We start from the raw sequence: 13,044 nt of genomic DNA, 5'->3' as shown, positions 1-13,044 counted from the left end.
ATTTTTGCTATCAATGAGTATAATTTCATTATCTTTTTATCATCCCTTACTATTGAAATAGACAATGCAAAAAGCCTGTATATATGTCAGTTTGTATATTTTGTAGAGAGGGCAAAAATTGAAAATGTAAAATCAATAATTCTAAATACATAAAAAAGTTTTAAATTAAATGTAGATTTAACAATTTTTTATATGAAACAAAAGATTTTAGCTGAAACTTAAGAATATTGACTATTCATCACTTTTCGTTAATTTTAATAATAAATAAACAATAAAGAGTGTGAGTTTGATTGGTTGTTCTGTAGTTTTTGTTTTTCTTTTTACTTTAGAAAATAAGCTGTGAATTGTTTTGCTTCGGTTTTAATTGTTTTGCTATATATTTATTTTTAAAGCACTAAATAAAATCTTTAGAAAAGTTGATTTTGAAAACTAAAATATTACTTTTTTAAAAAAACTTTATACTGTATCTTTAATTTTTAAAAAAAATTAGAGAAAAATGGATGTCTAAAACATTTACCAACATTACCAATCAACCCTTGAGTTTATTAATTTCAAATTCGTTGGACAACATAATAAATTAATTTCCGTATTATTACTTATATTTTTGGTAGTCAATTTTGAAATAATATTTTGAAATAATATATATACATGCTTTTATAAAAAATAAACTAGCTAAGATTAATTAAAAATTCTAAGATCCCTAGTTATTTTAAAATGTAAATAAGAAAACGAGGAAACAAATAATAGACCAGGAAAACTTGGTATATTTCGTTTGTTTGGTTTTTATTTTTGAGAAATAAAATGAAAATTACATCGTGATCCTTAAAAAGAAAGACACGTGGCGCTCAAAATCGCCAGAAAGCCACATCGTCTTCTATTCTTCGGTAGGAGAAATGCCGCGCCAACAATCCCACACCGAGAAAAGTTTTGGATGGAACAAAGAAGAAGCTGCTTCAATTCAATCTTCACCAACGCTGCTTGAAGATGCGCAGCCTCACTCTAACTCTCAGATCCTCTTCTCTCCCATTCACCTTCACCTCCTCCTCCTCCTCCTCCTTCAGACGCTTCCATTTCCTCAAGCCATGTTCTTCTTCCCTCAAACAAACGAAGAAGCAGCAACACTCTCTCCGCCGCTCTCCGCCTCCTTCCACCGCCCCTCCTCCCAAAAGTCTCCGATGGTTCTTCAATCCCAAATCCAGCGACGACGAAGACGACGACGCTAAATCCCCCAAAGCCGAGAGCGACGAAGGATCGGGCGGGGATGCTGCTGTCAAGGGCACGATTCTGGCAGGAGTTTTGTTGATTGGCACTGTTGGTGGATTCGCCGGCGTTGGCTACGTCTACAGAGACCAGATCAATACCTTTCTCACTCAGTTCTCCACTTTCATCGAAGGTTTCTATTAACATTTTGAATCGATTGACAGTAAATTCATTTTAGGACAAGTTTTTGAGATCAGTTTTGTCTTTGTCGAATTAAATAACAGGTTATGGTCCGGCTGGGTATGCACTTTTCATTGCTGTCTACGCTGGCCTTGAGGCAAGCTTCTTCATACTCTCTTCATTTTTAGTAGCCTAATAAAGTTTCAAGCTTTTTGTTTTGTTTTTTGCATTCCGGTTTAGATACTAGCCATTCCGGCTCTCCCGCTGACCATGTCGGCTGGTCTTCTCTTCGGTTCCCTCGTTGGCACCATCATAGTTTCCGTCAGTGGAACTGTAAGTTATTTCCTCAAGTAACTTTCCCCAATTGTTCATATATATGTTTGGTTTGTGTGATTCTCTTTTTGGTTTTGCTTCTTTTTTTTTTTTTGTTAGATGGCTGCTAGTGTTGCTTTTCTAATTGCAAGATACTTTGCCAGAGAGCGTATCCTTAAGTTAGTTGAAGGCAACAAGAAGTTCCTCGCCATTGATAAAGCCATTGGTGAGAATGGGTTTAGGGTTGTTACTCTCCTTCGCCTAAGCCCTCTCCTTCCTTTCTCTCTTGGCAATTACCTCTACGGCTTGACGTCTGTCAAGTTTGTGCCTTATGTACTTGGAAGGTCTGTGTTAAAAGGAATTCTTTTACTATTCCCCCCTATGATCAAGAGTTAATTTAGTTAGCATTTGAGAAGAAGATCTCAACTGGATAATGTACATTTTGAGTACATATACTTATTAGAAGATCATACTGTTTTCTGCAGTTGGTTAGGTATGCTTCCAGGATCTTGGGCTTATGTCAGCGCTGGAGCTTTTGGACGAGCAATCATTGTAAGTATTGTTGTCTGTTAATCTAGATTATCTACCCCTCAATGCTTTGAACATATGCCTTTATCATGTCAAGCATAAGGTTACAATAGGATCCACCGAGCTTTTACGTTGTTGGGTGTACACTAGGTTTATGCTGGTCAGCTTTAGTCTATGATAGAAGAACTAAATTGAAAGCTAGGGTGTTAAAAGAGAGTTATAGAACATCAGCTGTGGGATCACATCAAAAGGTTTTGTTTTTACATAATGGAAAAGGAGATTGATATATAATGAAAGACGAATACTCAACACGAGAAAGACTAGTCATTACTTGTGGATGTTAACTTGAGTTGAATAAATTGTATCTCTGATGGATCAGTGGAGACGTGTGTTTTATGAATGTGCTCAACTGTGGATACGTGGTCACTCTAGCAAGCAACATAACTACCATGAGATGACAATGTTTAATATCTGTATTGTTTCAGCAAGAAGAATCAACTGTTGGGTTGCCTGGAGGAAACGGCCAGCTTCTAACGCTCGGGTTGGGTCTGTTGGTAACTGCAGTAGCTGCAACATATGTAACTGGCCTAGCAAAGGTAACTAATACTACTAGTAACTGTTGTGCTCTTTCCTATCTGAACAAGGTTAAACACACTTGTATCTAATACATTTGTTTGGTGTTGCAGGATGCTATAAAGGATATTGATGATGAGTAGGGAGATATGGATACTAAGAGAAGGGAACAGAACAGAGACGGATTCAGTTGGACGAGGCTCTAGGATTTGTAAAACCTTAGTGGAGAACCATGTTTCAGACGTTGAATGTTAAATATGTGATGACATTAATACTTCTCCATCATTGTTTATAGTTGATAATATAGTTCCATTTTTGTTCTCTACATATGTTCGAAAGGAAAATGGTTCTAGATAGATGCATGACAATGATCTGGAACGAATCCAAATATTGATCTTGCTCCATCATTGTTCATAGGTGATATAATTTGATTTTCTGTTACCTACACTGCAATATGTTTGTTGATAAGAAAAAGAATGTTTTTAGTTCTAGATAGATGCATTTATATGAGTGAGCCTCATAAGAGGACTCAGGAGTACATTTGGAACTCAAAAGACAGAATCTCACCCAAAACGTATTTGAAGATGAGAGCATTATAAAAAACGAAAAACAAATGTTTGGAGGTTTTATTTGTCAAAAGAATATCTGATCTGAGAGACTCAAAAGTCATGATCGTGACCCACACCATTGATTGGTTCACTAAGCAGTAGATTCCTTCAAGTAGGCGATGAGATCAGCACGGTCTTGAGGCTTCTTGAGCCCAGGGAAGACCATCTTCGTTCCAGGAATGTACTGCAACGCAAGAACAAATCAGAATCCTATAAATCTCAATGCTAATTCACAATGTATAGACACACAAAAAAAGAGAGAGAGGAGTATTATTTAAGTTACCTTCTTGGGGTTGAGCAAGTAATCGTACAAGGTCTTCTCTTCCCATTCCACAGCTTTGTTCTTGTTAGCAGCAGAGTAAGAGTAACCAGCTGTTGTTCCAGACTGCCTTCCAAACAGCCCGTTTAGGTTCGGACCTATTAAACCATTTACAACAACAACAAAACGCAAAGGTTATTCACAAACAACAAAGTTCCACGCAAATTCAACGAAACACCACAAAGCAATGATCAATGATTGTATCACCACTTAGGATTCAAAATCAGATTCTCCTATAAGTCGAAATTGAGTTTTTTTTTTTTTGGATCGGATCTAAAGATTATTAGACAAAGCAAGCCAGCTAATCAACGAATTCGCAAAACAGATCAAACATCAAGAACACAAGACGAGACCGGTTCCAAATCAAAAGCCAGGTAAACTCTGATCTTAACATAGAAGACAAGTCAAAGAGAAGAGAGATGGATCGGATCTAACCTTGTTTGTGACCTGCGCCTTTGTCAACGGTGTGACACTGAGCACACTTGGTCCTGAAGATCTTCTCTCCGGCCTTTGAGTTTCCTGGGGGTGCTTCATCAAACGACGCCATTTTCGCCTGAGATCACGAGGAGGAGGAGCCAACAAAGAGAAAACAAACACGGAACTCGCCTCTCTGAACGCGAGAGAGCTCTCTTAATAATCAACAATAATGGGCCAATAGCCTAACGGGCTCTTAATGGGCTTCAGTTTATAATCCAAGTATTGCCTTTAGTCGTTTATTAGCTCAGCTGTTCAGGTATACATGTTAACAGTTATTTCGAGTAACAACATATAATCTGAACTTTTGAGACACGATCGTGTTTCCAAAAGATGTACACTCAACAAACCAATGTTTCCAGTTTGATCATTCAGATAATAATACATTTTATCCTACTTCTACAAGACGTTCTTCGTCTGAACTTTGCTCCTGATTGATGGAAGAAGAACCAAGAGCAGCAAACTCATGAGCTACTCCCACAATACTCATCAACCTCTTCACCTCTTCAAGCTTGCTCCAAGAACCAGAAGCTGTATACATATCAGCTATCAACAAACAGTGTCCCCAATTCACTGGCTCCATCTCCCGTAGCAGATCTGCAGCCCATTCGCCAATGTCTTTGCTTCCGTGGATCAAACAAGCTATTACCAGAGTAGCACACATACCACGAGACGGCTCGTAAGGGATTCTGCGGATTACATCTCTGGCGTTAACAAGCAGACCTGCTCTGCAGTAGAGATCAACCATACATGAATAGTGTTCGAGGCGAGGGTGTATACCAAACACATACTGCATCTTCTTAAACTGCCTTTCTCCTTCCCCCACTAAATCGGAATGGCTACAAGCTGATAAAACTGCAACCATGGTTACATGATCAGGTTCCATACCTGATCTGATCATTTCCTTGAACCACGCCAAGGCGACTTCTCCTTCACCCAACATACCGTATCCATCTATCAAGGAAGTGTATGTCACTCTGTCCCTCTTGCTCATCGACTCAAACACCCTTTTGGCAGCTCCCATTTTCCCGGATTTTGAATACATATCAACAAGGGAGTTCCAAAGGATTAAACCGTCATTGAAACAGCTTTGTCGCCTCAGGATGTAGCAGTGGAGCTCTCTCCCATGCTGCAGGCTTCCCACTCGAGCACAAAGCGCGAGAACGCTGGCGAGAGTAACGTGGTTTGGGTGAAAGCCAGCGAGCATCATCTCCCTCAGAAGGAAACATGTTTCTTCTGATCTCTCGTTGTGCGCATAACCGGAGACGATAGAGTTCCATGTACTCAAACCATTCGCTCCCATCTGCTGAAACACTACGAAGGCGTGATTAAGATCACCACATCTTGAGTACATTGTGATCAACGAATTTCCAACGTTCTCGATTCGAGCGTAACAGCTACGTATCGCAAGGCAATGGAACTCTCTACCCCACCGTAAAGCTCCAATCTGCGAGCATGCCTTCAAACCATTAATCATAGCTACAGAATCTAAACTCACATTGTGATTTCTTATCTTCGCTACAAAACTCAAAGCCTTTACATACTCTCCTGTCTGCAAAAGAACTCCAGCTAAGGTGTTCCATGTTACAACAGTCGCGTCTACGCCAGAGAGACTCATTCTATCGAAAAACTCGAGAGCTTCCTCCCATTTGCCTTGAGAAGCATAACAGTTAATCAATGTATTCCACGAGACAGTGTCCCGTTCAGACATGGTGTCAAACAATCTCCGAGCAATGTCCACATTACCAAATCTTGCATACATAGATATCAACGCATTGCAGACATACAAGCTGCGTCTGTGAGGGCTAACCTCAACGGAGCCATGAACAACTCTTCCAGATGCAAAATCCAGTAAAGCTCCGCAAGCTTTGAGAACAGAAGGGTACGTAAAAGCATCCGGTTGGATTCCTTTGTTCATCATTCGCTTGTAAGCAGAGACTGCCTCAAGAAACCGTTTGTTCCTAACATACGAACCGATGAGCACATTCCACGGCAAGGGATGATTAAAGTCAGAGCTCTCGGTAATGGTCTGAGCTTCGTGGAGGAGATTAAAAGCAGAGTAGAAAGTAACAAGCTTTGGGACCAGAACAGGATCAAACTCCAAACCGGAGGAGATACAGTGAGCGTGAATCTGCTGCCCTGGAACAAACTCGTTAAGCTCCACGCATGTCGACAAAAGGGAAGCAGCTGATTGCAGAACGAATTCATGAGAACCAGACTGGTGACGAAGAAGTAGAAGAGAGAAAGTTCTGAAAGCTTCGGACAGACGACCTTGGGAGATGAACTGTCCGACAGATTTGAACAGAGCAACAGGAACTGATGTGTCATCGCGGGTTTGTGGGATGTGGCGTTTCCAAGATTTAGGTATGAACTTGCGAAGCTCGGTTACAGTGAGACCGCGGTAAGGAGAAGACGGCATATACAGTAAGCGGCATATGATTGCAGCGAAAAGAATCGGTTTTGATTATTGTTTCACTATGTGTTTGATCCATGAAAGCAGAAAGTCAACCAATTGCGCTTCTCCGTCTGGGAATCAAAGCAATAAAGAAAGGTGAGGACAAAAGTAAGTTCCGTTGAGGCGTATCATCAAACAAGTGGTGTGCTATAACATACCGTATGCAGTGTAGACATGGGAGGACAAGGTACATCTAGAGAAGCATAAAAGTGAGGCGACCGAACTCATGTAATAAGAAGACAGAGAGGTTCGGTCTGAGACTGTATTGGACGAAACCAAAGTAGGAGCAGCCGCGCGTGAAGGGTGGAACAGGTTTTGCTTGCAGGAGGGGTTGAAAGAGAGACCATTGAATATATTTTGCTTGTTTGATGTTAGACCAAATTAAATTGGGCCATTTGTTTATATTTTTCCTACTTGGAGAACCCATTTTGTATTAGTAATCCCATTTTAGCCCACTTAGCGTTTATAACGTATATGAAAAACAAATTGCGAGGAAACAAATTTGGACTATGCGAAGCACCTTGTCCCAGTGGTTAATCTTGTACACTTAACTATACAATTTTTTTTACAGATTGCTCATTACAGAAGATTCAATGTTTCGATTTTCAGAAAAAAATGATTTATTAAATAATTAAACAAATTACGAAAAAAAGTTTATAAAGGATCTTCAAGATTTACAAAGGATCTTCAACGTGGTGCAAATAAATCCGTCCAGACGTATATCTTCATAGGACAGCTCAATTGATGCAGTTAGGCGTAGATCCTCATAAGACAGGTAATATTGTCGGTTGTCAAATCGTCTATGTAATATTTCTCATAATTGTAATATCATAATAAATCAGCGTTAAAAAAAATAAATTTTGACAATAAAAAGTTATAAATGACATAAAGGAAGCTAAACACAAATATTACTTTTAGTTTTAGAATGCTTGAAAAATTAAGAAACGGATCTCTAAAATTGGTCAGAATTGGTGGGAATTATCTTATAGAAATGGATCACTAAAATCTGAATTCTTCTCAAACTGTTATTGTGGATAAAAGAAGAACTAGTTTCAAGGATATGATCTTATGTTTTTGCAATTTGGCTTCTAATTTCGGATCTTCCATATTGATGGCAAACGTGCAACATAACCGTATCATCTTTATGGACCCATTCATTCATGCTCATAATTCTATTTTGTATCTATCGCAATACTCTCATTGCGAATAGAGTGGAAGCGGTAAGAGATCAGAGATCATAGTTCTCTGACTCATCATGTTTTCCTTGGCTACAACAACTATTCAGTGAGGAAGTTGTCAGTAAGAATTACGCCTTGAAAATTAGTACAAAAACTAGTATGTTGGTTGGTACTATCTGAATTTTTGGTGGGTTCTATCTATATGCTATTTTAAGATCTTTATGTCAAATAATGATGATTTCCTTTAGTTTATTTATCTTTTTTAAGATGGTTCTTTGAACTGCCTTCTTATGGTTTGAAACTAAACAAAGTTAAAAAAAACTAAACATTCTTATTTCGATGAAAATCTGCAAATTTAACTGTAACAAATAAACAAAAATTTAAAGTAAAAATATATGAGATTACCTAAACTATTATTTGCGAAATGAATTTTCGCAATGGAATTCTCACGTTAAAAGTTAGAGCAGTTAATATTGTTGATACACTTAATCAATAAAATACATATATTAGCCAAAAAATAAAAATGAAATTAATTTTTATTAGATACTATACTAATATTTGCGAAGTGATTTTTCGTAACGGAGCTCTCACGTTAAAATTTAAAGCATTTAATATCATTTATACCATTAATGAATAAAATACATATATTAGCCAAAAATAAAAATGATATTAATTCTTATTAGATAACTAATTAAAATTAATAATTTTAAGAATTATCCAAATCATAAAAAAAATTATTTAAAATAAAAAGATAATTCCTATATATATTGTGTTTTTATCCAAAAAGTATTTTAATAAAAAGTTCAAAAGTAAAAAAAAACGCTCACGTTAAAAGTTAGAGCGGTTGATATCGTTTATACCCCTAATAAATAATATATATATATCATCCAAAAATAAAAACGAATTTAATTTTTTTTATTAGATAACTGATTAAAATTAATAATTGTACGAATTATCCAAAATCATATTTAAAAAAAAATTCATATATATTATGTTGTTATTTGAAAAAAGAAATTTAATAAAAAGTTCAATTTTTTTATGAAAAAAACAGAAAAAAAAACTAAATATTAATCAAGTAGATTTCTTAATTTTATATAACTAAAAATAATAGTGAGTGACTTCTAAGATTTATTTCTTAATAATGATTTTATTGAAAGAAATTTTCAAAAAAAATAATACATAAGAATTTTTAAATGAAAACCTAAATAACAATTTATCATTATAATATTTTAATTAGTATTGCATGTATTAATAAGTAATTATAAAATGTTTTTTTGCCTCATATGCGGATAAAACATCTGGTATACTTTTAGATCCGTTTAAAATGTATTTTATAACCAAAATGATGTTCTCGGTTGCATAGACCCATCTGTACGGTCTGAAGTACATATATTAGAAAAGAACTATTATGTCGAATTCCAAAAATATATTATTTATTTATATTAAAGTAGATAATTGAACAAATGGAATTTAAGGTTGACAAAAGTTTATGAATTATTACGACACTACTAGACGTTTTTTGAGCAACGACACTACAAGACTAAAGAACAAAGATACAGAATCTATATCTTCTTGGTTAACTCGTAATACCTTTTTTTTGTTTTTACAAAAATGCAGGTTTTCTTGAAACTTCTATGTTTTTCTAAATATGTTTTAAGTTTTAACTAAAATTATGAATACCTATAACAAAAATAATATATATATATATTCATATTTATTTATTAAACGCTTAAACTGTCAATATCTTTTTTTGAATGAAAAATTGTCAATATCTCTGATTGCGTGTTTTATGTGCTAGACGTTTTCATGTTCCCATGTAAATTAAACAAGATAAAGCAGACAAAACTCTGATAAAACCTCTCGAGAAATAATTATTTCTAAATAAACTGTCACATCTTCCAAATGAGTCGGTGTATATTGACAAATAACAGCTAAAACCCTAAATAAACTGTCACATCTTCCAAATGAGTCGGTGTATATTGACAAATAACAACTAAAACGCCATAATGTGTACAATGGAGTAATTAAAGACGAGAACCTACTCAACTACAGATATGGTTGTGCGTCCCATTCTCAAACATATGAACCACATTGATTACATGACGAAGACTGGGTTTCTACGTGGGTGCTCCGTGTGTACTTAAACTCGACTATTGCCTCCCTCTCCAAATACTAAACACAACAAGACAAAAAACAACTTTTTGCAACTCGTTTTGGCTGTGCTTGTTCGTGTGTAAACCGTGGAACTGGACACATTGAGATTTTGGTCAAATACCCCAAAAAAGGGGAAAAATAAGGGATCCGGTTTAGACGGTGCTTAAACCGTCACGCATGACGTATTTGCACACAAAAAGGCAAAGAAAGTCTTTGTAGTTTCCTCACCTCCCCCACGTGGTTAATTGCAGACGACATCTGGAGTTTTGACCGAGTTTTCGTGGGGGTTGTGTTTCACTTTTCACTGTTTTCCTCTTAAGCTTTTGACTGTATAGTCTAGAGTAATTTTTTTTTTGTTAACTAGCCTAGAGTAAATAATCAAGGAAACAAATTAATTACTTTTATTTTACTCTGAAAAATTACCAAATAGATGAAAACTCTTTTCCTCCTATTTTCTTTATTTATTTTTTGGCTAAAATCTGGATCCAATTTTCTTTAGTCACTGTTAAAAGAAGATAAAATACATAAATAAATTTATTCTAACTCAAACAAGAGTACATTTCTTTCTTTTCTCTCGTCTATTTTTTTTTTTTTTTTTAACTCAACGACAACTTATCATTAGCGAAAGTAATGTTTTACAAAACGCAATCAGCCTGCAAACTAGGACATAACCAAAGCGGAATGAAATACAACTTAGGGACAATGGACGTAAACGTAGTAGTCTCCTTCGCTATTCTATCCGCAACTTTGTTACCACTTCTAGGGTTTCTAGGGTAGTAAACCACTTCAGCCTCGCTTAAGCACAGTAATGAGATTCTGATTTCTTGAATGATGGGTTTCAGTCTTGGCCATACCTCTTCCTTTCCGTTCAGCATCTTGGCCATACCTCTTCTCTCTCGTCTATTCTTTTCCTCTCATTTTCACCTTTTTGTTTTCTTCCCATTAACTCCATATTTTTCCATTCACACTCTGTTCTTTGGATGCATGCTATTGCGAGATGCATGAATTATTGACAAAATTACAAAACCCACATACGGTATCTTTTATATAAAAATAATAATAAATTACATAATTAGTTAAATAAATATTGTCTAGTTTTTGGTATTCGCTTACAGAAATGACCATAATATAGTATGAAACAAAAGGTTAAAATTTTAATAATGTTGAATCCACTTTGAAAATTGAACATGAAAAGAATAAATATATAAGTGTCTGGTAATTCTTCAGTCTTAACTTAGCTTTTGAAAATAAGTTAGTTCTACTAATAATATATATATATATATATAAGAGACAAACTTTTAAATTTCTCAATTATAGACTTATAGTCAATAAAAATAAATATATAAATGTGTTTTATTTAATGCGAGTTAGATCTATTAAATCAATAACTTTCGAAATTACAAATAATTACAAACAAGAAAACAACAGACACAAACACCCAAAAAAGTTACAACTTGAAACCAGTTTCCACCACACGTCAAAATAAAATTGATAACACTATTCTGAAACGGGTCATACTTTGACCCGTTGAATTCTTCCTTTGAACAAAAAAAAAACAATATCTTATCTTATTTAAGTTTTACCGGTCAACCTAAATTATAATAATAATATTTTTATCCATTTTGACTTTCCAACTTCAACGTATAAATATTAAATAGCCACCGTGTCCTCCAGATCAAACACAAACACATAACAATGGATTACATCGACAACACCGGCGAAACTCAATCAAAGTACAAAGGCATCCGTCGCCGGAAATGGGGGAAATGGGTATCGGAGATTCGAGTTCCGGGAACTCGCGACCGTCTCTGGTTAGGCTCATTCTCCACGGCGGAAGGCGCAGCCGTGGCGCACGACGTGGCTTTCTACTGTTTACACAAACCAAACTCGCTCGAGTCTCTCAACTTCCCTCACTTGCTTCCTCCTTCCATAGTTTCCAAGACCTCGCCGAGGTCTATCCAGCAAGCTGCTTCTAATGCCGGAATGGCCGTTGACGCCGGAATCGTTAACAGTGATCACGCGTCAGGGAACTCTGGGAATGGAGATACAACGACGGCGTATTATGAGAATGGAGGTGCGTTGAATATATCAGTGTATGATTATTTGGACGGTCACGATCACGTTTGAACTTCTTCTTCTTGTTTTTCGTACTCAAAAGAAACAGTGATGAAGCCTGGTGTGTCAGCAAACAAAGCGTTGTGAATATAAATACGTTTATGTTTCGCTGTCGGCCTTTTTTTTTTCTTTTGTTGTACGAATATATATATTTATATTTTATATTTTATATTTTATTCAAGAGAATTATAATGCGAGTGAAGCTTTGTTTCAGACAATAATTTATACGTTTTGTTGCGTCTATGAAATATCTGGAAACCTTTTGAAATATATAATTGTTGTTGCACAATACAATATGAACGTCCTCTGTACACTCCCATTCTTTTTTTTTTGTTTCACAAGGATGTTTCATGACAAGGTTTTTTCAAACATACATTATATATGCTCAAATACAAGGTTGGATCTGAAATTTTGAGGACTATAAAATACTTTTTAAAAAATTTAATTAAAAAAAGAAAAGAAATTGGAGACCAAGACCAATGTTTTATAGAGCACTATGCTCAAATGCTTTTACTAGAGGACCTCACAGGGGTGCACACAATAATACACCCTAAAGTTCAGTCACCGACTCTCGGAGTCTCTTTTGTAAGGTCTCCGTTTATTGAACATGAACGTGCCACTTCTTTGATCCATACTCAAGACTGACCACCGAATTGCTTGTGAATATCCGTGAAGGATACGGTGGCCGAACCTCTCCGCTTGGCCTGAGGGTGAGAGGAGTGTTCTTTCCATCCCGTCATGTAAATCACCTACACAGGAATTACCCAACGATATAAACCTTGTGCACTGCACGATTAACATGCATTGTTGTTACAGTCTATACTCTGATACATTGCGTACCTGAAAAGTGGCAGGTATAGTGCCGTCTTCTGTGGCGAACATGGAGTCATATATGGCTGCCGTGGCTAGAGCAGTTTCACGGTTCAATATCTGTTAAGAAGAGGGGGG

At 36.1% G+C, this 13,044-nt stretch overlaps 5 protein-coding genes across 5 annotated transcripts in view; 2 read left to right on the top strand and 3 right to left on the bottom strand.

Moving 5' to 3' along the window:
* Positions 1-886: 886 nt before the first annotated feature.
* LOC106295134 (TVP38/TMEM64 family membrane protein slr0305) lies at positions 887-3,120 on the top strand. Its single transcript, XM_013730941.1, has 7 exons — positions 887-1,393; positions 1,485-1,537; positions 1,621-1,713; positions 1,813-2,036; positions 2,178-2,244; positions 2,706-2,816; positions 2,907-3,120. Exons 1-7 carry the CDS (start codon positions 985-987, stop codon positions 2,934-2,936), a joined length of 987 nt encoding a protein of 328 aa, XP_013586395.1. The 5' UTR covers positions 887-984; the 3' UTR covers positions 2,937-3,120.
* Positions 3,121-3,270: 150 nt separating this feature from the next.
* On the bottom strand, positions 3,271-4,381 carry LOC106295135 (cytochrome c). Its single transcript, XM_013730942.1, has 3 exons — positions 4,156-4,381; positions 3,685-3,818; positions 3,271-3,585 (listed from the first exon to the last, which is right to left on the bottom strand). The coding sequence occupies exons 1-3, from the start codon at positions 4,265-4,267 to the stop codon at positions 3,493-3,495; spliced, it is 339 nt and encodes a 112-aa protein (XP_013586396.1). The 5' UTR covers positions 4,268-4,381; the 3' UTR covers positions 3,271-3,492.
* A 60-nt stretch (positions 4,382-4,441) lies between these two features.
* LOC106295133 (pentatricopeptide repeat-containing protein At1g22830) lies at positions 4,442-6,992 on the bottom strand. The gene is made up of 2 exons (XM_013730940.1): positions 6,808-6,992; positions 4,442-6,720 (listed from the first exon to the last, which is right to left on the bottom strand). Exon 2 carries the CDS (start codon positions 6,611-6,613, stop codon positions 4,583-4,585), a length of 2,031 nt encoding a protein of 676 aa, XP_013586394.1. The 5' UTR covers positions 6,614-6,720; positions 6,808-6,992; the 3' UTR covers positions 4,442-4,582.
* A 4,587-nt stretch (positions 6,993-11,579) lies between these two features.
* On the top strand, positions 11,580-12,325 carry LOC106343789 (ethylene-responsive transcription factor ERF019). The gene has a single exon (XM_013783094.1). The coding sequence runs from the start codon at positions 11,677-11,679 to the stop codon at positions 12,106-12,108; it is 432 nt and encodes a 143-aa protein (XP_013638548.1). The 5' UTR covers positions 11,580-11,676; the 3' UTR covers positions 12,109-12,325.
* A 65-nt stretch (positions 12,326-12,390) lies between these two features.
* Positions 12,391-13,044, bottom strand: part of LOC106343788 (putative methyltransferase At1g22800) — a 2,593-nt gene continuing 1,939 nt past the window's right edge. The window contains exons 10-11 of the mRNA XM_013783093.1: positions 12,937-13,026; positions 12,391-12,845 (exon numbers count right to left, since the gene is read on the bottom strand). Coding sequence (XP_013638547.1) covers positions 12,732-12,845; positions 12,937-13,026 — 204 coding nt within the window. The 3' untranslated portion in view covers positions 12,391-12,731. The remainder of the gene's footprint in view (positions 12,846-12,936; positions 13,027-13,044) is intronic.

The sequence above is a fragment of the Brassica oleracea genome, chromosome C5 (genome assembly GCF_000695525.1).
Source record: "Brassica oleracea var. oleracea cultivar TO1000 chromosome C5, BOL, whole genome shotgun sequence".
In the NCBI taxonomy this organism is placed as follows: domain Eukaryota; kingdom Viridiplantae; phylum Streptophyta; class Magnoliopsida; order Brassicales; family Brassicaceae; genus Brassica; species Brassica oleracea.
This window is presented reverse-complemented; position numbering and strand designations above follow the sequence as displayed.

What these genes read in the sequence shown, in the direction of transcription:
- LOC106343789 (XM_013783094.1), top strand. Translation starts at nt 11,677, where the DNA reads ATGGATTACATCGACAACACCGGCGAAACTCAATCAAAGTACAAAGGC.
- LOC106295133 (XM_013730940.1), bottom strand. Translation starts at nt 6,613, where the DNA reads ATGCCGTCTTCTCCTTACCGCGGTCTCACTGTAACCGAGCTTCGCAAG.
- LOC106295134 (XM_013730941.1), top strand. Translation starts at nt 985, where the DNA reads ATGCGCAGCCTCACTCTAACTCTCAGATCCTCTTCTCTCCCATTCACC. An exon ending in GTTCTCCACTTTCATCGAAG is followed by an intron (nt 1,394 to 1,484) that starts GTTTCTATTAAC and finishes ATTAAATAACAG; the next exon opens with GTTATGGTCCGGCTGGGTAT. An exon ending in CTGTCTACGCTGGCCTTGAG is followed by an intron (nt 1,538 to 1,620) that starts GCAAGCTTCTTC and finishes ATTCCGGTTTAG; the next exon opens with ATACTAGCCATTCCGGCTCT.
- LOC106295135 (XM_013730942.1), bottom strand. Translation starts at nt 4,267, where the DNA reads ATGGCGTCGTTTGATGAAGCACCCCCAGGAAACTCAAAGGCCGGAGAG. An exon ending in AGGCGCAGGTCACAAACAAG is followed by an intron (nt 3,819 to 4,155) that starts GTTAGATCCGAT and finishes ATGGTTTAATAG; the next exon opens with GTCCGAACCTAAACGGGCTG. An exon ending in ACTTGCTCAACCCCAAGAAG is followed by an intron (nt 3,586 to 3,684) that starts GTAACTTAAATA and finishes CTTGCGTTGCAG; the next exon opens with TACATTCCTGGAACGAAGAT.